Below are 26,118 nucleotides of genomic sequence, written 5' to 3'. Positions count from 1 at the left end.
AGAGGTGTCAGTGGGCTCTGTCATATACTGCTTTCATTGTTTGGTTTCTAGTAATGGAGAATTACTTGTTTTCTCAAGATGCTTTTGGAATTGTAGTCAACCAAATGTATTTATTGACACTCTGCATTTTCTTGTTGTTGCTCTGGGAAAAGTTTGATTTTTATGGAGCAAAGAAGAAATTGTTACTCAGTATGCAGTAGTTAAGAATATTTTGCTGAACAGCGAAGCGTCAGAGCCTGAGAAATTGAGATGGTAGAATAAGTCATGAAAAGGCATGTCTATCCAGGATCATTGTGTGTTTTGGGGGATAGGAGGGTTATCTCTACTAAAGAGCTGAACTTAAAAGTCTAGCAGTTTCTTTTCTGTCCTTTCCCTCTCCCTTTTCAGCAAGAACCTTTCAGGCCAGGAAGAAGTAGGGAACGTCAGTTTGCTTCTCGTTGATGCTTCTTCCTAGTTTGCAGGCAAGATTATTGTGGAGTGACAGCTTTTTTTCTTGACCAATACCATTCTTTTGTAATCTCGTAACGGTACAGTTACAGCTGTATCATTTCTGATGATGATAAATTCAGTTTCTAGTCTTGGGGGTGGGGGCATGGGCACACTAAGTGTATTTGAATGCTATTTTTCACTGTGGTGCTTTGTCCCATATTCAGGATGTTTTAGAAATCAGTGGTTTTAGAAAAAATGTTTGAACTGGGAGTGTAGGTGTACCATTTTTAATATATATCAGAAAGTATAAGTTATGCTATTGAAACTTCTCTTTCAGAGCTGGACAAATTATAAAACAGCTTTGTTTGTGTGAAGAAAAATAAATGAAATAGACCTTTTTTCCTTTAGAAATAGAATTTTAAAAACCAAAAAAGATAGTTTGTCACTTTTAAAAAAGTAGGCCAGAAACTGTGAGAAAGCAGCCATTTGAGAGTAATTTAGCTTCTTTTTCTATTTCAAATCATTGCAAACGTTTGCTTGTTTTCCCACAGGCACAAATGACCAGTGCTTCCTGTCCTGTGAATTCTCCTGCAATGGCTCCAGGTTCTCAAGGGAGCCATATTCACTGCCCACCTCTTCCACAGCCTCCCATGCACCGAAATTCTCCTTCTCCAGTACCCAGCCGAACCCCAACGCCTCACCACACGCCCCCAGGCTTGGGATCACAGCAACAGCAGGCAGCAGCAGCAGCTGCCACTACTGCCCCCACACCTACTGCTCAGGCAATGCCACCTGGACCACAGTCACAAACTATGCACCCCCCTCAAAGGCAGACTCCAACACCTCCACAGGCACAGCTGCCTCCACAAGTCCAGCCTCCTGTTCCAGTTACCCCTTCTGCCGAGCAGCAGCAGCAACAGCCCTTGTCACAGCAGAGCACCACTGCATCTGTCCCCACACCAACAGCACCGCTGCAGCCTCAGCACCCCACAACACCTGTAAGGAAATGCTTTCATTGTGCTTTCCCTTTGAATATTTAAGTGTAAGGTTTAGTTTTCAGTAAGTCTGTTATTTTTGCGTGAGTCTGTGATAGCCAAGGTAGTTTCTGGCATGTTTAGTATCAAAATAGGTTTCTTTGCATTTGGGAAGTAACCTTTTTTGCGTTGAGTCCATAGATCATCTGGTTTTTCTTGAAAAGGGAGTGTTTTTCAGAGTTGTGCATGTTTCAGAATTCTCTCTGAAACATGAAGTCTTTATTATGTCTACAAATGCATATTGGTGGTGTACAGTAGGAAAGCGATATATAATTACCTGTGTACTGGGTCTTCCAGTGTATGTTTCTGTTGCATGTTTTTCTGTAGTTGGAGCTGTGCAGCAGAATATTCTTCAGGCAAGTAGGACTAGAGTGCATTTAAACTTGGTTTAAATGTAGAAAGGCAAAAGGTAGATCAGAGAAGAAAAAAGTTTGTTGGAATCCCATTTCTAATGGATGTTTTGTTCTTTCAGCTTTCACAGCCAGCTGTAAGCATTGATGGGCAGGTGTCCAACCCTCCATCCACCAGCAGCACAGAGGTGAACTCTCAACAGGCTGTTCCAGAGCAGCAGCAACCACCCTTGCAGGAAGTGAAAATGGATATCAAAACAGATGAAGGGGAACCAGAACAAACTGAGATGCAAATAGAGGAGAAATCTGAGGTGCGATTCGTGGCCAGTTGTTGGGTCAAATATTTTTATCCAGTGGTGCTAGAAGTCTTCTGTGTCTAGGCAAGGCATTCCTTCCAGAGTGCAGTGGGAGGTGTAGGTGGTGCTACCTGCTGCTGCTATTTCTTAATAAAGGGTTTCTGTAGTCTAGTGAAGTGGTGGTAGAAGCTGGTGGCCATGGTATTGTGGGTTACTGCTGTGAGGCTTTGTGGTAAATGCCAGTCTAAGAGGGCACTCGATGGAGTCCCTACCCCTGGTTGAAAGACATGGAAATGTTACAAGTAAGGACCTGATTTAGTGGTGGACTTGGCAGTGTTAGGCTTATGGTTGGATCTTAAGGTCTTTTTTAACCTAAAGGATTCTGTGATTCTTGTATGTGCACGATGAGCTGCTTTATTAGACTCTGACAACTTCTCACTGGTGTCAGATAGAAGTGTAGCTGCCAGTAGCACCATCCTGGCAGCCCCAGTGTATGAGACACTGTCAGACCTCCCTGAAGACCTGGATGAGTGGCTGTCTACTTGCAGTTCAGAACTGTGTAGCAGCTCATAATTGCTATTACTGCAGTGTTTAAAGGTGTGCTCTAGCACACATGCTCAAATTTTAGGCAAGTTTTGACTGCAGATTATCCTTAAATTCTAGAGAAGAGTGGTGGGCAGAATGGTGGATAGGTTTAGATGGCAGAAATGTGAATGGGTGACTTCACAGGAGGCTAAGTGACAGGCTTTAAATTACTTTGCAGGTTAAAGTAGAACCAGTTGTGGAGGAATGTAAACCAGAACCAATGGAACAAGAGGAGAAGAAATGTGAAGTGAAGGCTGAAGTACCAGAGGGGGAAGAAAGACCTACTACTCCAGCTACTCAGTCTTCTCCAGCAGCTGGGCAGTCAAAGAAAAAAAGTAAGCAGAAACATTGTTTTGACTGAAATTCACTGCACTTCCCATGAGAAATCCTCAACGAAAAAACTGAGCTTTCTTCATTGTTACTTATAGTAGGCTTATGTGGGTTGTTACTGTGGCTTTTGTACAAAAATACCTAATAATGCAAGTGCTTATAATTGGCTTTGGGCAAGTTCTTTAAGGTTTTAGTACTAGACATTAAGTCTTTGTAAAACTGTCAATACAATAGGGATTTTAAATACTCCTCAGTTAAAGATTTTTTTAGACGTTCTTTTTGAGACTGTAGAGAGGGGCCATATCTGGAATGTAAATCAGCTCTGTTAAACTTGGTGGAGTCTTCCAGGAATGAAACCAAGAATCTGTTAAATATTTGGGCCGATTCCTGGTGTTCAGGTGATTATTTTTATGTACTCCATCAGAACTCAAGTGTTGCAGAGGATAAACAAGCCGTGCAAAGTAACTTAAACCCATTGTCTGTAGTATTTTTCCACAGGCTTCTGTTTTCCAGCAAATTCTTCCTTACAGCTGTTTCTGCTATCTTTCTAATGTTTGTTGTTTTTCAATAGTTTTCAAGCCAGAAGAGTTGAGGCAGGCACTTATGCCAACACTGGAGGCACTTTACCGTCAGGATCCAGAGTCTCTTCCATTTCGACAGCCTGTGGATCCCCAACTACTCGGAATTCCTGTGAGTGTCTTAACTGGATACTCTCCTGACTTTCATTTAAAACTACGATGTTATGATAATACTTGTGTGAGAACAGCTTAAGTCTTTCCTGTTAGCATTTTTATATTGGTGCATTTGAAAAGCTTCAGCTTAGGCAGTGGAATACAATCTACTTTTAAAAGTTTGTTTTTTTGAGAAGTTAGGTTCTGTGTTTCTTTTGATAAATGAGCAGGTACACCTGGAAGTGATTATCAACAGAATGTTACTAATATTGTTTAACAAGATGTCAATTGTATGTAATATTCTGAGGACTTCTGTAGGAAAAGTGGTCCCATTAGCTGATGTGGAGATTGGAAGAAGGTGTTCTGTAGAGGACACGGTATCTTTTATCATCTAATAAAGCTAATTCTTTTTGTTCATTAGGTTGGCTAACCTATTAAAACCAGCCACTTTCTGTTAATGCTCTTGTTTATATTCTTAGATCACAAAGGCTGCAAAAATACTGCTGTTTCCTACTTTTTGTAATACTTGTTTTGCTGACTGGATTTAGAGTGACTTTATCCCATTGCAAGTGGAAGAGCAATAAAGCCTGAGAAATAAAGGAATAATGAAAAGGAAGCACTGGGGAGTGATGTGGTGTTACATAGAGACTTTATTACATGTCACAGCAGTTTGACAATCAAGTCAGAGGGAAACCTGTTTTTCTTGATGTACTGCAGGAGAATTTATGTGCTGAGAACACACACACTGTCATGCCACAATATAGTTCTCTAGTAGTGTTTTGATACACTGTGTATTCTTGCAGGATTATTTTGACATTGTGAAGAACCCCATGGACCTTTCTACTATCAAGAGGAAGCTAGACACAGGACAGTATCAGGAACCATGGCAATATGTAGATGACATCTGGCTGATGTTTAATAATGCCTGGCTGTATAATCGCAAGACATCCCGGGTATATAAGTACTGCTCCAAACTTGCAGAGGTTTTTGAGCAAGAAATTGACCCAGTTATGCAGAGCCTTGGTTATTGCTGTGGAAGGAAGGTAAGAAAATGCGTATTTTTGGTCTGCTGCTTGCTTCCTGATAATGAAGGGGGAAAACATAGTCACTAGCAGTTACGGTGTGTTCTGAAATTTTTGAAAATTTGCTGAGATTTGGCAATCCCAATAACTTGATTTTGCAGTTTTTATGAATTTCTTAATTCTATCTAGTGCTTAAATTATTTATTTGTATATAAGCCATTAGGGAGGAGTCAGTAACTGAAGGCTTATTTTGATTAGGGCAAACTCGTTTGCTCTTGCAGATTGAACAGATGTGGTTTTGTTACTGCAGAAGTGCTTGCTGTGTCACTGTATATTGAGACTGTGTATTTCCATTGTCCTTTCATGAAATGCTTTCCATCTTTGGAGAAGAGCTAACTTGAGAATAACAGCCCACTGACCATTTTTTATGACTGTAGAACTTCATGTGCTTGCTATACTGTGAGATATGTGCACAGAATAAGGTTGAAATGATGGTTGTCTGGGTCACACTTGCTTCCCATGGAGAGGAAGTGAAAACATGTATGAGTACTGAGACAACCCATTCCTCTTTGCAGTTGGAATTCTCACCACAGACTTTGTGTTGCTATGGCAAACAGCTGTGCACAATCCCTCGAGATGCCACTTACTACAGTTACCAGAACAGGTAAGGAGAACTTGGCTTGGTGTGGTTTTGTGCATGCTGCAATCAAGCTGTTAAAAAGTGTGCGTGTATTTACATATATGCTCTCTTAAAGTGTGCACACCTTTGTGCTTTAAGAAAAATCTGCTGGAAGTGCCCTAAAATAGTTAACCTCTGCGTTACCTGTTAGTGATTTCTTTGCAAAAGTCCACTGCAGCCTTTGCTTTTCCTCTTCTTTTTGTGTTGGTTTACTACATTTTTATCCTGCAGTTAATTAAGTCTTCATTTATCAACAAATTCTGTATATGTCTGTTGTCTTTGCTTCCTGCTATGCAGCAGGATTGTTCATGTATAACACCAAGTGAACTATGCAGCAATTGTATTAATGCTTGTAACACATGGCAAGTCTCTGCTTTTCTTACAATGTTAAGATTCAAGAGCAAACTGATCTTTGTGGTGTAAGTCTTGCTTAGAAGATTGTGTTTAGATTTGAGTAGATGGATGCATACTTTTTCCTCCCTCAGTTTCCTTAAGGAAGTTGCCTTGGAAGTAGCAGTTGGCAGCTGTGTAAAGTGCTGTCACAGTCAGCTCTTCAGAATATATATATTTTTTTGTTTGTTTCTTTGGTAGCTGGTTTTGTTGTTTGTTGTTTTTCTTTTTACCTTGGGATTTATTAAAGGGTTTATACTTGTTAGACTTTTCAAAGATTTCTTGCTCAGTATCTCTTTGCCAGCTGGGGAAGTGAGTCAGGAAGAAGCAGAGAAATACATACTTCAGTGTTCCCCTATCCCTTGCCCCATCATCAGAATGTAGTTGCTGGTCTCTATTGTTCCATCACCTTAAAACAAACAACCCACCAAGCTAACAAAACTACTAAGGCTTTTACCTGAAACCCAAGATTTTTGTGAGCATTAGTTTTATAACCACCTGGTCATGTGAAAGCAACCATAGAGCTACAGGAGTTTAGCTTCACCTTTTTGGGCTTTATAAAGGTTCATACTAGTGGACAGAGGTTTTTAGGAGTGAAGAAGTAGAAAATAAGACTATAGTATTCCATAATAACTGTTGTATTTTTAAACATACAGTAAAGAGTCTTTCATAGCATGTTAGTATCTTCTGCTTACATTTATCTATGGGAAAGCACTAAATGGAACAGAAGACTTATTAGTGAAAAATCTGCCATTCTTGACATGTCTTCAAACATTAGAAGGGGATGTGTGCACTGTAACAGGAGCATACGTGACTTGTAAATTATGCTGTTGTACACACATGTATCTATATCTCTAGCCTGAAATGTAGAATTCGAGATGGGCATTCTCTGCATTATCTCAAATCAAAACTGAGAGTGTTGAGATCTGTCTTTTTTGCTTAAGAGCTGTTAACAGTGTTGGTTTGTATGGCTGTACAATAAACCTGTTTGAATTTTCTTTTTATTTTTAGATATCCTATGCACTCAATTAACATGCCTTACTAATGGCAAGGTCACAGTTTTAAGAGCTGGGGCAGAAGTTTTGATTTTTCACTATTTTATTCAAGTACAAACAAATTCTTTCCTTGTAATGCTTGCTGTATTAATATTTGGACAGTTCTACACTCAAACTGGGCTATGGCAGAATCATATCACTGTAGAGCACTCTCTGTGTAGTTAACATCAGGTGTTTAGTTAATATACAGTTTCAGTTCTATGGTTAACATCTGTAAGATTTTGAGGACAGATTTTATTTTTGAAGCTTCTAATATTTAGCTTTCCCTTTTAACTGGGAGGGAATCCTGTGGCCTTCCAGGATGTATACACTTAAGATGGAAGACTATTCCCCTTCCATTGATATTCTGCAGATCCTCCTTCCAAAAGAACTGTTGTGCTGATGTACAAGTCAGAGTAGCAGTTCTTCCTTCCTTCTGCTCTTCCCCCTTTCTCATTTTAATTCTTTGCTATGTGGCATGGAGTATTAAAATGAAGAGGGTTATGGGTATGCTAAAATGGAATACTCTTGTTTATTTGCTTTAATCATTTGCTGCTTGTGAACCCATTTTAGAGATTTAATGCTAATCTGTGCTTTGCCTTGGCTTTCTGCTCTGTGTTGTCTTGTCCTGCTTCTATGTTTTTGGTTTTTTCCTGCAAACCCCCATGTCTTTGTGTGTTATTTTTTTGTTTCTCCTTCATGCTTGTCATTGTCTGCACTTGGCTCTGATTGCTCAAAAAACAAAACCAAACAAAACAAACAAACCCCCCCTCAAAAAAACCCAAAACCCAATCCCAAATTTACCAACCAACCAAAAAATCCAAACCAACCAAACATAATCTGGGGCCCTTAAGTCTGCATCACTGAATATCCTTGTCACCGCTGATGACCTGCTCTCTGCTCCTGTCCCTTCCTTGGCCTGCTGTGATTGCTGGCTCCATTGCTTGGCTTGGGCTGTGTAATGTGGATGGAGCAGTTCACCCAAATCTGGCCTTCTTGCTGACAGGTATCATTTCTGTGAGAAGTGCTTCAATGAAATCCAAGGAGAGAGCGTTTCCCTGGGAGATGACCCATCACAACCTCAAACGTGAGTTACTGGTGTTTGCTTGAGCTGTGCATTCATAAGCTATGTCATGGTCTGTAGTGCTTTCTCAAAGGGAGGGAGTTTAGTCTTTAGGTAGCCCTCGCTGTTTTTGTGCTAGAAGGTGGACTAGATTTTCTTCATAAAAGGCTGAGCTTGTGCTGTAGATTTTCTTCTTTAAAATTTGGACTGAATCAACTGCAGTGATAAATAAGCACTTGGTGCTTAAAATTGCAACTATACCAATAGAAGGGAAAGAAGAGAATCACTCTTTTTCTGTAGAAATATGAAAGTTTTCTACCACAGAAAAATAACTGTGCCTTCAGACAGGTAGGTGACAGGCATAGTTTGAAGTAGTCTAAGGTACCATTCTGCTTACAGACTGGCTGTGCTATTAAACTTATATTCAGCTTCAGCTTGTTTTTCATCTAGATCAGAAGCATGCAGCCAACTTTTGCCATACAAGTATTTTACTGTTTGAGTGTCATCTGCTTAGAGAGGCTGTGCAGTTGTTGAGGAAATCACAGTAAAAGGCTCTCCATGGAGTTAGTTATCTCTTCCATGCTAGTGGCAGACTGCTGGGACAGTCTCTGTCCTGCTGTACCTTCCCCCCAGCACCCCCCAAAAATTTGGAAACACATTTTTTGGGAGGCTAAGGAAGCCCTTAGTCTGAGGGACAAGTGAGAACTAAGCAGTTTCTCTTTGGCCTGTTGAAGAGAGCTCTTTGGGGGATGGCATTACAGGAACACCACAGATAGAAACAGGTGAGGAACTTAAAGTCTGAGTCCAGAGGGAGAGTTGATGAAGTTGGTAATGGGACAAACTGAGTTAACTTTCACTGGAAGCTGAAGTTGTCTTTACCAGAATGTTACCAAGTACTGGTTCACATGGATTGGAAGCAAAGTCCCAAAGTTGAATTAGTATTGTCCAGTTTTGTAAATGTAACATTCAGGTTATGAAGTACTTACATACGAGAGAAGCAATTATTTATATACATGTAAGTCTATTAATAAATAGCAGATATATTCCTGTTTGTTAACTAAAGTTTTGTCTAGCTGCTTAGAGAATACAGTCTTTTTACAGGCTTAAATTGGAATGGTTTGCCACAAGCCATTCAGTCAGGGTAGAAGGCAGCATAGAGTGCTTTTGATTTTTACATTAGATTTGGAAACACAGATGCTGGATATACTTATTTTTATTTTCAATAATAAAACCAGTCCTTGATCACAGGCAGTGGTAAGGAGGGACTTACAGCTTCTGGTACTCTTTTTTGTACCTAGTTTAAACACTTTGTTGTATAGTGAAAATGGAGGCTATAGGCTACATATGATGAATAGGTACAGTTTTGAATGTTGTCTCCCCTGCTTACAGGCTTTCCCTTAGGAACTTATTTTACTGTGCCATAGAGATCCTGCTCCCTTCCTCTCTTCCAACAACTTGTAGTTAAAATTAGAAAAAAGAATAAGAGTGTGTATGTGTTGTCCTGTTTAAAGTTCTGCTCACTCTATTATAATAATAATTTGAGATAACTGGAAGGTTGAACTTCCCTCATTTATCTGATTAAGAGCTTGAAGTGTTCCACAGGTGGCAGGCACTGTTTGGAATGAAAAATTAAATAGCAGGATAGGAAGCTTAATGGACCTCATGCAAATAGACATGAATCTCTGTCATTGCTTCTCAGAGAGGCGTGTACTATCTTACATTATGCAGTGCTATCTTCAGGGTAAATTCTTGAGATTTTGGTATTCTTGCATGATTGTTTTGGACTCTCTTGAGCCATATTGTTTTAAAAAAATGTGGGAGTTTCTTGTCTCAAAGATGGAATTTCTAGCCTTGCAAATGCTATAGGAAAGGTAGAGATAGTCCAGAGTATTGGCTGGACTGGAGTTTGGAAGCTTAATTTTATCCTTTGAAGTTAATTAGGAGGAAGGCTAGGGGAATCTGAAATTAGATAACCTGCCTTTCTCAGTAATCAAAGATAATTGCAACTCTCTGCCTTCAGAATATCGGAAAGGCATATCACAGTTCTTTTGCTATGAAGTACTGATCAGACTGGTCTAATATGTCAGCAGGTTTCACCATTTATCCTGTAGTATGATGGAATAAGGGAGCAGTGTGGTCCTCTGCAACCTATTGTTCCAGAAGAGAGAATGTATTCCACGGGCAGAGTTAAGGGTGGCATATACTTTAGTTGTCTGTCACTTCATGAAATACAACTCCATTCCTTGTAGTGCTAGTGAGTGTTTCAGAACTTTGCTTGCAAGTTTTGTCTTGGTGTAAGGATATGTATGATATGGCATGGTGTGTTGACTTGTGTTAAATCTGAGTTTTATTGCCTGTTTCTCCATAGCACGATAAACAAAGAGCAGTTTTCAAAAAGGAAAAATGATACACTGGACCCTGAACTGTAAGTAATGCTGTCATACCTTGAATGATCCTCATTTCAGTATAGTTATTTTGTAAAAGAGATGTTACTTAGTCCTATTCAGCTTCGTTTTTCAATGTTTTCCAAATTTCATGTAGTTCTGTAGCCAGCAAAGGCTGCTTGGTAAGCAGCATATCCAGCATTCTCTGCCAAGAACTGAAACCACCACAGCTGTACTTGAGAAATATGTAATACTGTGTATGGGCCAAAATTATTGTATTCTGTTTTCTTGAATGTGGATTCAGTAGAGGGATCCGTGCAGTCAGCTCTGCTTTGAAACACTGTTGTGACAAATACACAAGTCTCAGAAGTAACTTATTTGGCAGGAGCTCTTTTGGTGCTGTTGGCTTTTCTAGTTGTACTTCACAGGCAGCTGTAGTAGAAGAAAAAGTTGCCGAATTTGAAGCAGCTGATTCTTCTACACTTTTCTGGAAGCAGAGCTGTAGACATTCAATAAAGTTAAGATGATTATGACTCAGCTCCTTTTCTTTATATTCCTGAGGGGATTTTTTTAACCCTCTGTACATGGTCCTACATTATACACCTGTGCTGCTACTCTGCAAATATTGACTTCATTCTCAAATGAATGAGCAAAAAACTATATTTATTCTTCCCACAACATCCTTCTTAGGGCATAAGGGTCAGCCAGTTGTTCTGTTTTACAAGGACTGTGGGAAGTAACGATTCCTAACTTTTCTTTCCCTTTCTTATACAAAGATACAGCATAACACTAGAATACAAGCCAAAGTTTAAAGTATGTTACCATGTGCTCTCCATAAATCACAGCTATATCACAGCTATTCATTTGAAGTCTGACTCTTATAAATACATACATTCAAAAGGAGTTAGATTGTCCTGATACATGGAAGCAACCTTAGGTATTTGAGGATATATACACCAGCATCTGTGAAGTAAACCATATCGCTTACCTCAGTTGTCCTTAAGTCTCTGCTAGACTTCTGAAAGTGACCTTGACACTGCTTGTTTTCCCTTGACATTGCTTCCCACCCTTCTGTAGTGTATTTGGCATATAATCCAGACATCAAGCTTAGTAGGGCAACTAACCACCAACTATTTCTCCTGGTTCTTCACTTCTGACATCTGTGAATCCATCTTCCTCTCTTCATTAGAGCAACAAACAGTTTACATATTTTATCCCTAGAGGGACTTCACTTTTAAAAAATAGTTGAAGCAGATGGCAGTAAGGCAAGCAAATAGTAATAATAATGTGTCCCTGCATTGTCTACCTGGCTTGAGCTGACCAATTCTTAATTCATACAATAGCCTGTTCTCAGCATGGACATTCCCTCCATGTTAAATAAGCTCAAGAGCTTATTTGCTCTAACTCATTTCTTAAAATATTACAAGCAAGTAATGATACTACTAACTTTGCTTCCCTTCCCCCTTTTTTCCGTCTACAGATTTGTTGAATGTATAGAATGTGGAAGAAAAATGCACCAGATCTGTGTTCTTCATAATGAAATAATCTGGCCGTCTGGGTGAGGAATTTCTCTTTATTAACCAGAGAGTATATGATAAATACTGCATAAACTTCCCTGTACTGGTTATATTTGGGAATCAGTTGCATTCCCACCTGACAATTTTAGAGACTACATAGGGTAACGTCAAATTTAGGCATCATAAAGTGTTGTATGTGTGTGAAGTTGTTTCTAATCTTAAATGTTTCTAACATTCCTGTGTGTGGAAGAGCCTTACATTTCAGCCTTTTGCATTTAAAGATTCTAGCCCTTCATTAAAAGATGTTTTTAGTTCTGGTAACAAGTTCATACTGAACTATTTTCTGGACAAGTGATACTGCTTTGTCATTGTCAAAAAATGTTGTAACAACTGAAGAATTTACCAGGTGAATTAACTTTTTTTGACCTTGATGATCAGATTAAATCTGAAAAACAATCTATTTTTACATAGATGCTCCATAGTTTTTGATAAAAATATTGGGCGTTTTTTCTGATTGCTTTAAAAACTTCTGAAAAGTCAGTAAATTATATGTAGATGAAGCTCTGTAGGAGTTGAAATGTTCCCTTTCTTGGCAAAAAAACTATGACTTTTACCATTCTGTTTTCCTATTCACCTTATTGAAGAATTCACCTTATTGAAGAACGAGGTATTTACATATCCTGTAGCTGAGGAATAATGTGCCCATCATTTCTTGCTATGGTATACTTGGGTGTTTAGAAAAAAAAATCCTTTGCTTTGTATGTTGAGGTATTTCTTATTTATTAGAGACAGGAGTTTAGGACTATTTGTTCCAAGAGTGCTTTAAGGTAATATTGTTTGACCTGCCAGTGGAAACCCTTTTTACTGGGCTTGCAGATGGTGACATGGGTGACTATAGGAGGTGCACCCTCTGGATCTTAGATCCACCTCTGTAGTTCTGAAACAGTTGAGCTGTTTCTTCCTGCACTGTTCTTTATGCTGTCTTTTGTTTCTATTTTCACTTGAGGTATTTTTCTAGACCAAGTAAGATCTGGTGAAAGATTGTTTCTAGTTATAAGATGATAAGGAGCTTCGTGGTCTGACTTGGGGTGATTTTTCACTTTCTCCTATTTTTTGCTTCAGCTTTGTCTGTGATGGCTGCCTAAAGAAAACAGGACGGACCAGGAAAGAGAACAAATTCTCTGCTAAAAGTAAGATTCTGGCACTTGCACCAATAAATATTAAATGGATTGTTAAGAATGTGGTAGAGGTGGCTTTTCTGCTTATTTTGCATTTATTTCAGGTTTTGGAGTGAAGGCAAAATACTTATGGTCAGTTTTGAACATCGGTTCTGTGATGTTCGGAATGTCTGCGTGCACAGATGGTGTTATGGGTTAATACTCTGTAGTAGGGTGTTAACTTATTGTTTAGAGCACTGTGAATGCCAGACACATCCTTTTATCTCAATTGCAGTATTAATAGCGTTGGGGAATAATTGCTCTATGACTGCAGTCTAACTTAAGTTTATGATAACATGCTCAAATCACCATGTCTGCTGCTGCGCTTAAAAGCATTGATAGAGACAAAGGTTGCATCAGCTGGTGACAAAACTCTATAGACATTTCCTCTTGATCAAGGCAACTGATTTGAAGGTAGTGTAGAAATTTGTGCAGTCATCTCCATCTGTTCTACAGACAAAGTATCTTCTTAGGTTGGTGTACTTCTTACAATAGTGAGCATTTACATTTCTGCTTAAGAAACATGAAAAATCCCCAGTCAGCCAATAACATCAAGATTCTAAAAAGTATTCACTGTAATCTTAAGCAGTTACTTTTTTAAGCTCTTTTGGAAAGAGGAAGGAGGATATTAAGGACTATAAAATTGTCTCGAAATTTGGGGGCTAGCGTACAGTTCAGTCACAGAAATTCTTGCTCTTAACTGTTTTTATGAAATGGAAAGCAAGCCAGTTGATGAATGGTTTCAAAATCTGAGTCTTTTTTCCAAAATTTGTAAAATGAAAGCTTCCTACATTCACCAAGAATGCAGGAAGAATACAGCAATTCTTTTAGGTTTTTTTATCAGCTCTTGTTTCTAGCAACCTGGACATATTGCATACTTAATGTAGTATAATGATACTTTACTGAAAGGTGTCAAATTGGAAAAGTGAAAAGCTGACTGGCAGACACAACTCTGCCAGAAGTAATTGACTGTTAAGGCAGATAAAAATTGGCTTGAAATAGACTCTTCATGTAAATAAAACATAAAAGTGGCTGTATGTGAAAAGAAGCGCACCCCGCCTAGAAGCGTTAGTGTTTAAAGCATGAGGGGGGCTTGAGCCACACTCTCCTTTAAAGCCTTGACTACCTCATCCTGCTCTGGCCCCCATTCCCAGGGGGTGTTTATGCCACTTTATTCCAGTGAGGCTCACATCAGCCTTCACAATACTCAGTTCTTTAGATCCCCCCGTCACTCCAGAAATAGTGATGGAGTCTGTCCCTTTCTGATTCGATGGCATTAGGGTGCACTGTGCACCAGTGTCCAGCAAGGCTTTATACTTTTGTGTCTCTAATGTGCCAGGCCATCGAATCCACACAGTCCAATAGATTTGGTTGTCCCTCTCCTCCACCTGGCTGGAAGCAGGGCACCGCTAAGCTTGAGCGCATACAGCATTGTCAGTATGTGCATTACTGGAGTTTGCATCCCCAGTACTCACACCTGATGTACAGGGATCTTGAGTCGCCAGCATATTTGGATTGGGTAACTCCACACTGGAGACTTGCATAAAGATAAAGGTTTGGTTTATGGTAGAGTAACGCATGTATTAAGAGTTTACTTTTCATTTAACATCTAAATAAAGAAGCTGCTTGTGAACAGTTGAGTTCTGTATGTATTTAGAGCTCTGTTTTATTCCTGCAGGGCTACCGGCTACAAGACTTGGTACCTTCTTGGAGAACAGAGTCAATGATTTCCTCAGACGTCAGAACCACCCTGAGGCAGGAGAGGTTACAGTTAGAGTGGTACATGCATCTGATAAAACTGTTGAAGTAAAACCAGGAATGAAAGCAAGGTATGTTCTTTCAGTTTCTAATTTTCCTTTCTTTTGGGGAAGGTGGAAGCTTTTTGGATTTTACTCACATGCTACTCTTTTGAAAAATTACCCTGTTGTATTCAAAACCTCATCAATGACTTCTTCTTGACAAATAGATATTAGAGCAGCATATTAATTACTTGAGATAAGCATCGTCTTTTTCATAGTAAGAGTTGGATGCCTTGTATATAAGTGGTTTGTAAGCATTTAAGTTCAAAATTGCTCTAAAATAACAGCCCTTATCACATGTATTCTTTAATCCATTAATATATTTGGTATTCCCCATTACTCTTGATAATCCACACAGGTTTGTAGACAGCGGGGAGATGGCTGAGTCTTTCCCTTACCGAACAAAAGCGCTTTTTGCCTTTGAGGAGATTGATGGTGTAGACTTGTGCTTCTTCGGGATGCATGTGCAGGAGTATGGCTCAGACTGTCCTCCACCCAATCAAAGGTGAGGAGCTTCATGAAAGTTCATTTTATTTTGGTACTCTCTCAGTTGAGTGAACCTTCTGGCATTCTGTATAGAGCTTTCCTGTCATATGTGAAGACTCGGTGCTGGTAGCTTCTAGAAACAAAGTAGCTTCGGGAGGGAATACCTTGGTTAGAGTCACTTCTTACTGGGTGTGCTGGCTGCAAGGATCGCTTGCCAGTATTCTAAGGAATTATTCACGTAGTTTTTAAAGAGATGAGGCTCGGGTATCAAAACAAAGCTGAGGTTTGTAAGGTAAATTTAGGGTAAATTTAGAGGCTTTGAAGGCTGCTGTTGTATTGGCTGCTTCAAATGTACAACATAGAACAAAAAATAAACTTGTAGCACTACATTGAAATCTCTACTTCTCTCATCATGCCTTTTTCTTTTATAGGCGAGTGTATATATCTTACCTTGACAGTGTTCATTTCTTCCGCCCTAAATGCTTGAGGACTGCTGTCTATCACGAGATACTAATTGGATATCTAGAATATGTCAAGAAACTAGGGTAAGTCTGCAACATTTTTCTTTGTGCAGCATTTGTGCTATGTAGTTCTTAGTGCAAATGAAATTACTATGTGATAATGTGCAGGACATGGTGTGTAAATATCAACTAATAATAGAATAACTGTGTATAGTTGAAAAGGAGAAAAGTCAAAGGGATTGCAGGCTTTTCAGGAGAGGCCTATGCTTCAAGTGTTTTTAGGTTTCCCAACTTAAGTAAAACTTCCTTATGTCTATGTAAGAAAAAGCCTTTTTATCTGGACCATAATGTTTTGCTGACCTTGTTGGTAGTGCAGTCCCTGGGTAATGCCACTGCTTTATTCAGGTCATTCCTTTGGGCTGGCAAGTAAGTTCTTACCTGTGTTTATTAGGAGAAAGGTAACTGTGTTCTGTCTGTACTAATTAACTAACAGCTCTGTAGGGCCAGTAAGAAATCTCTATGGAACAAGCAGTTGAAATTGTGAGAAACTGAAAAATTCAAAGAGGGGAGGAGAGTGTATTCAGGACAGTGCAAAAGAGAACACAGAACAACTGAAGAAATCAGAAAGATGAAAATTAAATGACCATGATTACTTAAAGGAGAAAAGACTGTCTGTTGTCAAAGTTATCCAGTGTAGCTTAGCAGAGAGTTATTAATAAAGAAATTGTTAGGGACAATGTTTAGAGTAATTGCATGTGAAAATCTAGGAGAGGGAGAATAGAGGTGAGTGGTACTGTGTTCAGTGCCTCAGTGAGACAGTACATCCTGTAGTACTCCAAAGGCATACATTGGACTTGTGTATTTTCTAACCTGAGTCTGTAAGATCACTGCGTAGTGCTGAGGCCTCAGTTTTACTTAATGCAGTTTTCCATGCTAATGGGTAACATCAGGGTGTCATTTCAGGGGAATAGAATTGGTCACACACAGTATAATCCCTCCCTTCTTAGGCAGAAGGAGTATGACAACTGGCAGCAGTTCCCAGGGTTTAAGTAGGATTCTGCAGAGCTGTTTCTCAACGCAGCAAGGGTGGTTATTTTTCTGTAACTTGAGATCTGATTATTCCTCCTACTGGAGTTCTTTTCAAAAACTAGTAGAGAAGAACTGAGGGTGAAGAAATTATCTTCATGGTATTATATTCTCTTCACCTACTACTTTTTGAAAGCCATCTGTCTTCAGAGTACTTGGATTGTATACCCAATATCATGGGTTGACAGCAACTGTTTAGTCCAAGGTGTAATAGTGAAACCTTTTAAAAGTGATACTCAAAGTTAAAAAACAGAGGTTTTTCAGTAGAAAAGTGAATTGTGTTGAAGTAGATTTATTTTTTAAATGTTGCTAGATAATGAATGAATGCTGCCTCAAGGAAATAATTCTGTCTTTTACTGCTGAAATACCCAAGCTTCACCTTTCTCTTATTAGTTGAGAGGTGGCAATTGGAGGTGTATATCAGATGCTGATTTTTATCTAGACTGGAAAATGTGCTCACTTTAACTACTCCACATGTAGATCTGAATTTGTAAAAAAGCAACAAGAAGTTGATAATGCTATCACATCAATTGAGCCAGAATGAGCACTAGAATGAAAATCTTGGGAGACCTGTCATTATTGTCCATTTGGGAACCACAGCCAACTTTATGGTGCTGCCATCTCGTGGTGGAGAAGAGAGCAAGCTCTGGTGTTAATTGTGAGAGCCCACATGCATTTTTTAAAATTACTTTTGTGTCTAATGATACTAGGTATACTACTGGACATATCTGGGCATGCCCACCTAGTGAAGGAGATGACTACATCTTCCATTGCCATCCTCCTGACCAAAAGATACCCAAACCCAAACGACTGCAAGAGTGGTACAAAAAGATGCTGGACAAATCTGTGTCGGAGCGCATTGTCCATGATTACAAGGTTTGTTAAGTATATGTCTATATTGCAGGGGACAGGCAAATGGTGGGGGCTGACCAGTCTTGTCTTGGTTTCTTTCTTACCTTATGCATTGTGCCCAATTCTTGGAGATTACTCTATTAGTTTTCAGTGAATTGAGTACTAGAATATACCCTCCTCAAAGCAAGTAGCTTCTGAAATTGTTCTAGCAAGGATTTGAAATGGTTCTTTAGAACAAACTAAATTCTTGAAGAACACTGTAAAAGAAAGCAACTCTCTTTTCTTTAAGACTAAGAAAATATATGGAATCTTTAATCTTCCTGTGTTCAATAAAATTGCAGGGTTAGGCTGCTGATGCAACAAGTATGTAAAATCTCTGGAGTTATCAGGACTTCAGCTAGTATCAATAATGCAGTGATTACATTGTCCCATTTGATAAATATGTTATTGAAGTCTAGCACATGGTTATGATTTATTTCTTGAGTGGGAATATGTGGAATGTATTTGACAAACTGTCTGTAACTAATGCAGTGTTAAATCTGTGCTTAGAATGTGCCCTCATAAAACAAATTGAAATAATTAAGCTCTCCTTTATTTCATCTGCTGGTACCTTTTCTTTAATCACTTACTGAAAATGTTGCCTTTACGCATGTGACTTGTAATAGTGGTAACCAAATGTTTTTGCTCTTTTTCAGGATATATTTAAGCAGGCAACAGAAGACCGTCTAACAAGTGCAAAAGAGCTACCTTACTTCGAAGGGGATTTCTGGCCTAATGTTCTAGAGGAGAGCATTAAGGAACTGGAGCAAGAGGAAGAAGAAAGGAAGAGAGAAGAAAACACTAGTAATGAAAGCACAGATGTAAGAATGCTTCTGCTATTTCATGATCTAATGTAAACGTTGTGATTATATATGGCTAATTAAAAAAACGGGGGTGCCTAGGCATTTTGGTTAACTGGCTTTTTTCACCTTTCTAGCTTCTGTATAATAAATTTCAATTTTACATTTTATACATGAGAACACTTGGTAAATTAGTTTTACAGTTTTATAAATTTATAAATTGCAAATTAAAATACCACTCAGCTATGTTTGTATGAGCAGTGACTGTTCATATGACTATAAACCTAATTAATTACCAAAGTCAATTAGATTGAAAGAGCTATTAATTGAATATTTTGCTGCTGAAATCTAATTATCAATGTTCATGCTGCAACCTCAGCCTGACTTGTAATCTTTTTCCTTAAGCTTTTAGCTTTTGAATAGTGGCTAACTCTTCTTTCTGACTTACAAATCTGAGAAAGTAACGAGTGCTGTGATTTAGTAGTATACTTTGTATAGGGTTTTAGTAGAAGGAGCTTTTAAGGCTTAAACACTGCTGTTTGTGACCTTACTAGATAATGGATTTTGTTGGAATTTAGAATTAATCTTTTTTCCTGAAAGACCTTTGAATCAAAAAAGTTAGGTTTAACATTACAACTAGAATTTGTGTTTTCCTGTGCTTGCTCTTTGCCGTACCTTCTTTCAAGGACTTTGAATAAGCTAAGTGCAAGAGTAACATGGGAATTAGGCAATCTGATAGATTTGCATTGGCTAACCTCTTACTAAGGAAGGTATTATTTGAAGGTTTGTTTTCCACTTGACATAGCTGCAAGTTTCCATCTCTCTGATACACCAGAAACTTGAGAGGTTGGTCAACACTTAGTTGATCCTTCACGGCAGTTCGACCCCAAAATCTGCAGTGCTGGGGGCTTGCAGCATGTTACTATCTAACCTTTATTATTAAAAACAGGTTTAGCTCTTTATTGGCCCCCTGTTTCCCTTCTTGAAAATGAGGCAATAATGAACTGTACTCTCAAATGAAGTGATAGTAATTCATGTTCTATGGAAATTTCCATGCTCACAGAAGTTTTTTTTAAGTTTAGCAAAAACGCTTATTTGGATAAGAATTGCTTTTGATCCTTGATCATCATATGCTGTCTGGTTTTGAGGAGCCCCTTTGAGAAGCACAGAGAGGAGTAAACTGTTCGTTGTTAATTGATTTATAATTTGAGTTAAACTGACCTGTTCTGTTAAACTGATGAAGGTATGGCAAGGAGGAAGGTGTCTACTAAAAATAGCACCTCTAATGTCTTTTGGACTCGGAACAGCAGCTTCATATCAAAAATCTGTTTAATGCAGAGAGCTGTCACAAACTATATCTCGGTGGATTAAGTCTTTCTTACCTCTGCCATATCAGTTGTACCTTTCAGTTACTTCCAGTATTAAGAAGCCATCTGTTGAATCTCTTCTGTGATTCTCCGAGAGATTCTTCATTGTTCCAAGTACAGCAGACAAATTGGTTTCAGTAAATAACATTTCCCTTGCGCCTCCTGAGCATTTATGCTTTTATTGTTTTTAGAACTATTCATTCATTGCTGATCTCAATATCTTCTGGAGTGAATCCAGTGGAATTAATTTAATGTTCAGGGGACCCTTGTAAGCATCTTTGGAGTAAGCCATTGTGAAGTGTGTTCTGTCCTGCAGTTACAGAAGATGTTAAACTAATAAAATGCTGATGTAGTGTGACTTTAGATACCTGACATAAAATGCCTTTAAAATTAATAGGTGAGCAAGGGAGACAGCAAAAATGCCAAAAAGAAGAACAATAAGAAGACAAGTAAGAACAAGAGCAGCTTGAGTCGTGGCAATAAGAAAAAACCTGGCATGCCTAATGTTTCCAATGACCTCTCCCAAAAGCTGTATGCCACTATGGAGAAGCACAAGGAGGTAAGACTTGATAAAATTAGATGTCTTTTACTTGAGTAGAGTGGCGAACAAAGTTCTGATACTTCAAATAGAGTTGTGCCTTGTAAATTATGCAGGTTTGGCTGGGGAGTTGAGTAGCACAAGACAAGTACCAGTAAGTCTGGGTGTTCTTTCCTCCCAGTGCCATGGAGATAAACTGTGCTTGTACAGAACTCACTAGCAGTCTAGATTTTCACAACAGTTTTACTATTACTGTTCAGTCCAGTGCTCCTTACCTTTTGTGTTCTTCAGTGCTTCTGAAGAAGTTAAACCTACAGGGCACCCAAAGGTCTGAAGTTTCCCCATTCTTACAAGAACACCACATCATTCAAGCATTAGTTGGTCCTGGAATTGTAAACCCTTTGTAATAAAGTTTGACCAAAACCTCTTGGTAAGTGCTGGCATATTAAGTCTTTTTACTTTTCAGGTCTTCTTTGTCATCCGTCTCATTGCTGGCCCTGCAGCCAACTCCCTGCCCCCCATTGCTGAGCCTGACCCACTCATTCCATGTGACCTGATGGATGGACGTGATGCTTTCCTAACTCTTGCTAGAGACAAGCACCTGGAGTTCTCCTCGCTGCGAAGAGCTCAGTGGTCAACCATGTGCATGCTGGTGGAGCTGCATACCCAGAGCCAAGACCGCTTTGTTTACACCTGCAATGAGTGCAAGCATCATGTGGAGACCAGATGGCACTGCACTGTTTGTGAGGTATGCTTGTGTCCCCCTCTCTCTGTGCCCAGACTGCTCAACTAATTTCTCATCATTAACTGGTGGATAAAGATGCATACAGCTCATCTTCTGGCACTTCAGAAAGAAAAGAGAGGAAATGTCTTCCGTAGCAGTCAATGCTACCAGTCTGCTACTTAGTGTGATTTTTGTCTTCTGCTTTAAAGCAAGGAAGAACTAAAATAGTAGAATTTTATTTCTTGTGGTTCATTTAATGTGCTGCTGCTTAAGCAATAGGGAAGTGTAGCAATTGCTTGAGCTGTAATGGTAGGCTGAATTTCTTTAATTTTTTTATTCCTGAAGAGCAATGCATTCTTTCTTCTTCCAGCATCAGAAATGTTGCACAAAGGTATTTCTATAAATAATGCTCTCCATTGGTATCTCCATTGATACAGGTTTTGCTGTGTTAGAAGTCAGACTCCTATACTTGGGTGACTCTTCCACTATCCTCTTGTTTCTCTGTAGAATGCTGCAAACAGCATTCTTGTCTTCAGAAGTATTGGCAGTGCCAGTGTATTTGAAGATCAAGCCCAGTCAATGTTGTGCCCTCCAGAAGCTGGACTAACCGGCTTGCAACTTAATTTCTTAGCCTGCTGGAAGGAAATGACTGTCTTGGATTCAGTTCTGAAAAGCTCTAACTAAAATATGATACTCTTGATTTGCTGGTATATACCAGAAAATAAATTCTGGATTTCCTATGAATAAATGGATCCTGAGGACTTGGATCTTTTTCTTAAATATAAAATGTTGAGGCCAAGCTCTTGTGTTGTTGCTTTGACAGAATATAAATGCTGTTCTGTTCTTCTGCCCAGTACACTGTGCTGTTTAACTTGGCTTTCATTCTCCTTTCTTCCTTGAAAATTGGCACCTCCCCTGCCACTCTTGCCCTCTTGAAGCAGCAGCAGATGGGTAGTTATTTGTTCCTTGCCTTTTTCTTCTCCTTTCCTCTCAGGAAAGAAAGGGAATTTTCTGGCCCAGATGAATAACCTGTGACTTCTTAGCTCAGAGCAAACCTGTTTTTCAAGCTATATGTATTTGTGTAGATTTCAGACAGCCTTGCACCCACACGCTTTCCCTGGCTACAATGTGGATTTATTCCTTCTCTAGTACCTCAACGTGGTGCAAGAGACTTAATCTTTCCCTAGAGCAACAATTTGCCTGGAACAGACTGGGGCTGATTTGTTGAGATGGTATGGTATAGTTTATTTTGCTACATGGAGTTTCAGGAACACTGATAAATTTTCCTCCGTTGTCTTTCCAGGATTACGACCTGTGCATCACCTGCTATAACACTAAAAACCATGACCACAAGATGGAAAAATTAGGCCTTGGTCTAGATGATGAGAGCAACAACCAGCAGACTGCAACCACCCAGAGCCCCGGTGATTCCCGACGCCTGAGCATCCAGCGTTGCATCCAGTCTCTGGTCCATGCCTGCCAGTGTCGCAACGCCAACTGCTCACTGCCATCCTGTCAGAAGATGAAACGGGTCGTCCAGCACACCAAAGGCTGCAAGCGCAAAACCAACGGAGGGTGCCCCATCTGCAAGCAGCTCATCGCGCTCTGCTGCTACCACGCCAAGCACTGCCAGGAGAACAAGTGCCCGGTGCCCTTCTGCCTCAACATCAAACACAAGCTCCGTCAGCAGCAGCTCCAGCACCGCCTGCAGCAGGCTCAGATGCTCCGAAGGAGGATGGCGAGTATGCAGCGGACCGGCGTGGTGGGCCAGCAGCAGGGTTTGCCCTCGCCCACCCCAGCCACCCCAACAACTCCAACGGGCCAGCAGCCTGCGACACCACAAACGCCACAACCTCAGCCTCCGCCCCAGCCTGCCACGCAGCCTCAACCAGCGCCTCCCAACAGTATGCCACCCTATACCATGCCAAGAACTCAGCCCCCCGGCGCTGTGTCCCAGGGCAAGGCAGGTGGCCAGGTGACTCCTCCAACTCCGCCCCAGCCGCCTCAACCACCCGTTCAGGGTCCTCCTCCAGCAGCAGTGGAAATGGCCATGCAGATCCAGCGGGCAGCGGAGACCCAGCGTCAGATGGCACAGGTTCAGATCTTCCAAAGACCGATTCAGCACCAGATGCCCCAGATGCCGCCGATGGGAATGAACCCTCCACAGATCGGCAGAGGCCCTGGTGGTCATATAGATCAAGGAATGGGGCCGGCAGGAATGCAGCAGCAGCCACCATGGGTGCAGGGCGGCTTACCCCAAGCTCAGCTGCAGCCCGGAATGCAGAGACCATCCATGATGTCAGTAGCCCAGCCTGGTCAGCCAATGAATATGGCACCTCAGCCAGGGATGGGTCAGGTGCCTGGCGCTGCTCAACCCAAACAACCACCCCTGCCCCAGGCGGCCTTACAAAACCTGCTGCGGACTCTCAGGTCTCCCAGCTCACCCATGCAGCAGCAGCAGGTGCTTAACATCCTTCACTCCAATCCTCAGCTGCTGGCCGCTTTCATCAAGCAGCGAGCGGCCAAATACGCGGGGTCCCAGAACCCCCAGGGAATGGGGGGTCAGCCTGGCATGCCCCAGGGTCAGCCAGGGCTCCAGCCGCAGCAGACCATGCAAGGGCAGCAAGGAGGGGTGCACCCCAACCCAGCCATGCAGAACATGAACCCCATGCAAGCGGGGGTGCAGAGGCCCAGCATGCCCCAGCAGCAGCCCCAGCAGCAGCCGCAGCAGGCCATGGCTGGGATGAATCCTCAGGCGCAGCAGATGAATATGAATCACTCGGGGATGGCTCCCCAGTTCCGAGACCTCCTGATGAGGCGGCACCAGATGATGGAGCAGCAGCGCCACCAGCAGCAGCAGCAGCAGCAGGGAGCAGGACCAGCACTGGGGCCAGGGATGGCCAACCACAACCAGTTTCAGCAGCCCCAGGGCGTCGGCTATCCCCAACAACAGCAGCAGCAGCAGCAACAGCAGCAGCGAATGCAGCATCACATGCAGCAGATGCAGCAAGGAAACATGGGACAAATAAGCCAGCTTCCACAGGCCATGAGTGCAGAGACAGGAGCCAGTTTGCAGCAGGCTTTCCAGCAGAGGCTCCTTCAGCAGCAGATGGGGTCCCCAGCTCAGCCCAATCCTATGAGCCCCCAGCAGCACATGCTCCCCAATCAGGCCCAGTCCCCACACTTACAAGGCCAGCAGCTCCCTTCATCACTCACCAATCAAGTGCGTTCTCCGCAGCCTGTACCCTCACCGCGGCCCCAATCCCAGCCCCCCCATTCCAGCCCCTCCCCCCGGATGCAACCTCAGCCTTCTCCACACCACGTCTCCCCTCAGACCAGCTCCCCACATCCAGGACTGGTAACTGCCCAGGTGAACCCCATGGATCAAGGGCACTTTGCCAGCCCGGACCAGAGTGCAATGCTTTCCCAGCTCGCTAGCAATCCCGGCATGGCAGGCCTCCATGGTACAAGCGCCACGGAACTGGGACTCAGCTCCGAGAACTCAGACTTGAATTCAAATCTTTCACAGAATACACTAGACATACACTAGACACGTTGTAGCATTTTGGGAGCAAAAAAAAAAAATTAAAAAAAAAAAGAAAAAAACTTATTTTCTCAAGACTTTTTGTACTGAAGACGAATTTTTTTGAATCTTTCTTAGCTAAAACAACATTTTTCCCTGGAACACATCTGAACTCTGCAGCAGTAGTTTGTGGTTTTTTGAAAACAAACCAACAACGAACCTGAGGGACAGTAGAGTACAAAGAATATATTTTTGTTATGGCTGGAATCATAACCAGTCCTTTTTCTTGGGTTTTTTTTTTTTTTCCTTGTGTGTGTTGGGGAGGTCAGGAGAATAGGGTGGTCTTTTGGCTGTCCACCAAAGGATGCCCTGCTCATGCCTCCAATAGGTTTTATTTTTTTTTAAATTAATGAAAATATGTAATATTGATAGTTATTATTTACTGAGGCAGATGGTAAACATTTTCCCTATTCTGGTTTTTCTTCATGTCACTGCAAAAAAGAAACACAACAAAAACAAAACAAAAAAAGAAAACCACAGGAGAACCTTTTCCTAAAACCGGAGGACAAAAGGGGTTAATGTTGCTTTAAAAATACATTACATATATAAATATATATATATAAAAATAAATACCAATCTTTTCCTCTTTGGTTGGAAATATGTCAATTCTTTGAAAAATGTAAAAATATTAAATAACTCGGTCCCCTCCTGAAGTCTACTTTTGTCCTCCATTAATTTTTCTATACAAGAGTCTGAGCTTAAAAAAACTTCAAGTATTAAAATAATTTGTACATGTAGAGAGAAGACAACATTTTTGCAAATACACAGGGGCAGCTGCCAAATGGATGTAGTATATATATTGTGGTTTCTGTTTTCTTGAAAGAATTTTTTTCGTTATTTTTACATCTAACAAAGGAAAAAATAAAAAAGAGGGTAAGAAACAATTCCAGAGGGATGATTTTAACCTGAGAAAAAGTCCCTGGGGTTTCTTCTTTATGCTTGCTTTCTTTCTCTCTCCCATGCCCCTTCCCCACCCTCTTCCACTTTCTGTAAAACTTGAAAATAGAAAGCAAAAAACCCTCAAATGTTGTAAATCATGCAATTAAAGTTGATTACTTATAAATATGAACTTTCGATCACTGTATAGACTGTTAAAAATTGATTTCTTATTACCTATTGTTAAATAAACTGTGTGAGACAGACAGCCTGTTTTTAATGTTTCGCTTCTCTCCCACATGTGTTGCTTGTTCTTAAAATGGTGGGGGTAGCAGAAGAGATGCTGCCTTGTTCAGATGTTTGCTATTTAGACATCGGAGAGCTATTTAATGTATATGACTGTTTTAAAATGCAAATCTCTAATAAGGGATGTGGAGTAATCATTAGTCTCTTAAATGGACATTTTTGGTACAACTCTGCATTCTCATTTTTTCCCAGCGTGTATC

The 26,118-nt window shown here is 40.6% G+C and overlaps 1 protein-coding gene across 1 annotated transcript in view; it reads left to right on the top strand.

Moving 5' to 3' along the window:
• The window catches only part of EP300 (E1A binding protein p300), a 61,326-nt gene extending 35,976 nt beyond the window's left edge, over nucleotides 1-25,350 (top strand). The window contains exons 15-32 of the mRNA XM_030469456.1: nucleotides 981-1,427; nucleotides 1,936-2,124; nucleotides 2,873-3,029; nucleotides 3,596-3,714; nucleotides 4,499-4,738; nucleotides 5,293-5,381; nucleotides 7,827-7,907; nucleotides 10,252-10,308; nucleotides 11,748-11,825; nucleotides 12,907-12,974; nucleotides 14,680-14,830; nucleotides 15,159-15,305; nucleotides 15,718-15,831; nucleotides 17,544-17,709; nucleotides 18,381-18,545; nucleotides 20,289-20,450; nucleotides 20,896-21,177; nucleotides 22,457-25,350. Coding sequence (XP_030325316.1) covers nucleotides 981-1,427; nucleotides 1,936-2,124; nucleotides 2,873-3,029; nucleotides 3,596-3,714; nucleotides 4,499-4,738; nucleotides 5,293-5,381; nucleotides 7,827-7,907; nucleotides 10,252-10,308; nucleotides 11,748-11,825; nucleotides 12,907-12,974; nucleotides 14,680-14,830; nucleotides 15,159-15,305; nucleotides 15,718-15,831; nucleotides 17,544-17,709; nucleotides 18,381-18,545; nucleotides 20,289-20,450; nucleotides 20,896-21,177; nucleotides 22,457-24,703 — 4,959 coding nt within the window. The 3' untranslated portion in view covers nucleotides 24,704-25,350. The remainder of the gene's footprint in view (nucleotides 1-980; nucleotides 1,428-1,935; nucleotides 2,125-2,872; nucleotides 3,030-3,595; nucleotides 3,715-4,498; nucleotides 4,739-5,292; nucleotides 5,382-7,826; nucleotides 7,908-10,251; nucleotides 10,309-11,747; nucleotides 11,826-12,906; nucleotides 12,975-14,679; nucleotides 14,831-15,158; nucleotides 15,306-15,717; nucleotides 15,832-17,543; nucleotides 17,710-18,380; nucleotides 18,546-20,288; nucleotides 20,451-20,895; nucleotides 21,178-22,456) is intronic.
• The last annotated feature ends 768 nt before the right edge of the window (nucleotides 25,351-26,118 follow it).

Source organism: Calypte anna, chromosome 1 (assembly GCF_003957555.1).
Source record: "Calypte anna isolate BGI_N300 chromosome 1, bCalAnn1_v1.p, whole genome shotgun sequence".
Classification (NCBI taxonomy): Eukaryota; Metazoa; Chordata; class Aves; order Apodiformes; family Trochilidae; genus Calypte; species Calypte anna.
This window is presented reverse-complemented; position numbering and strand designations above follow the sequence as displayed.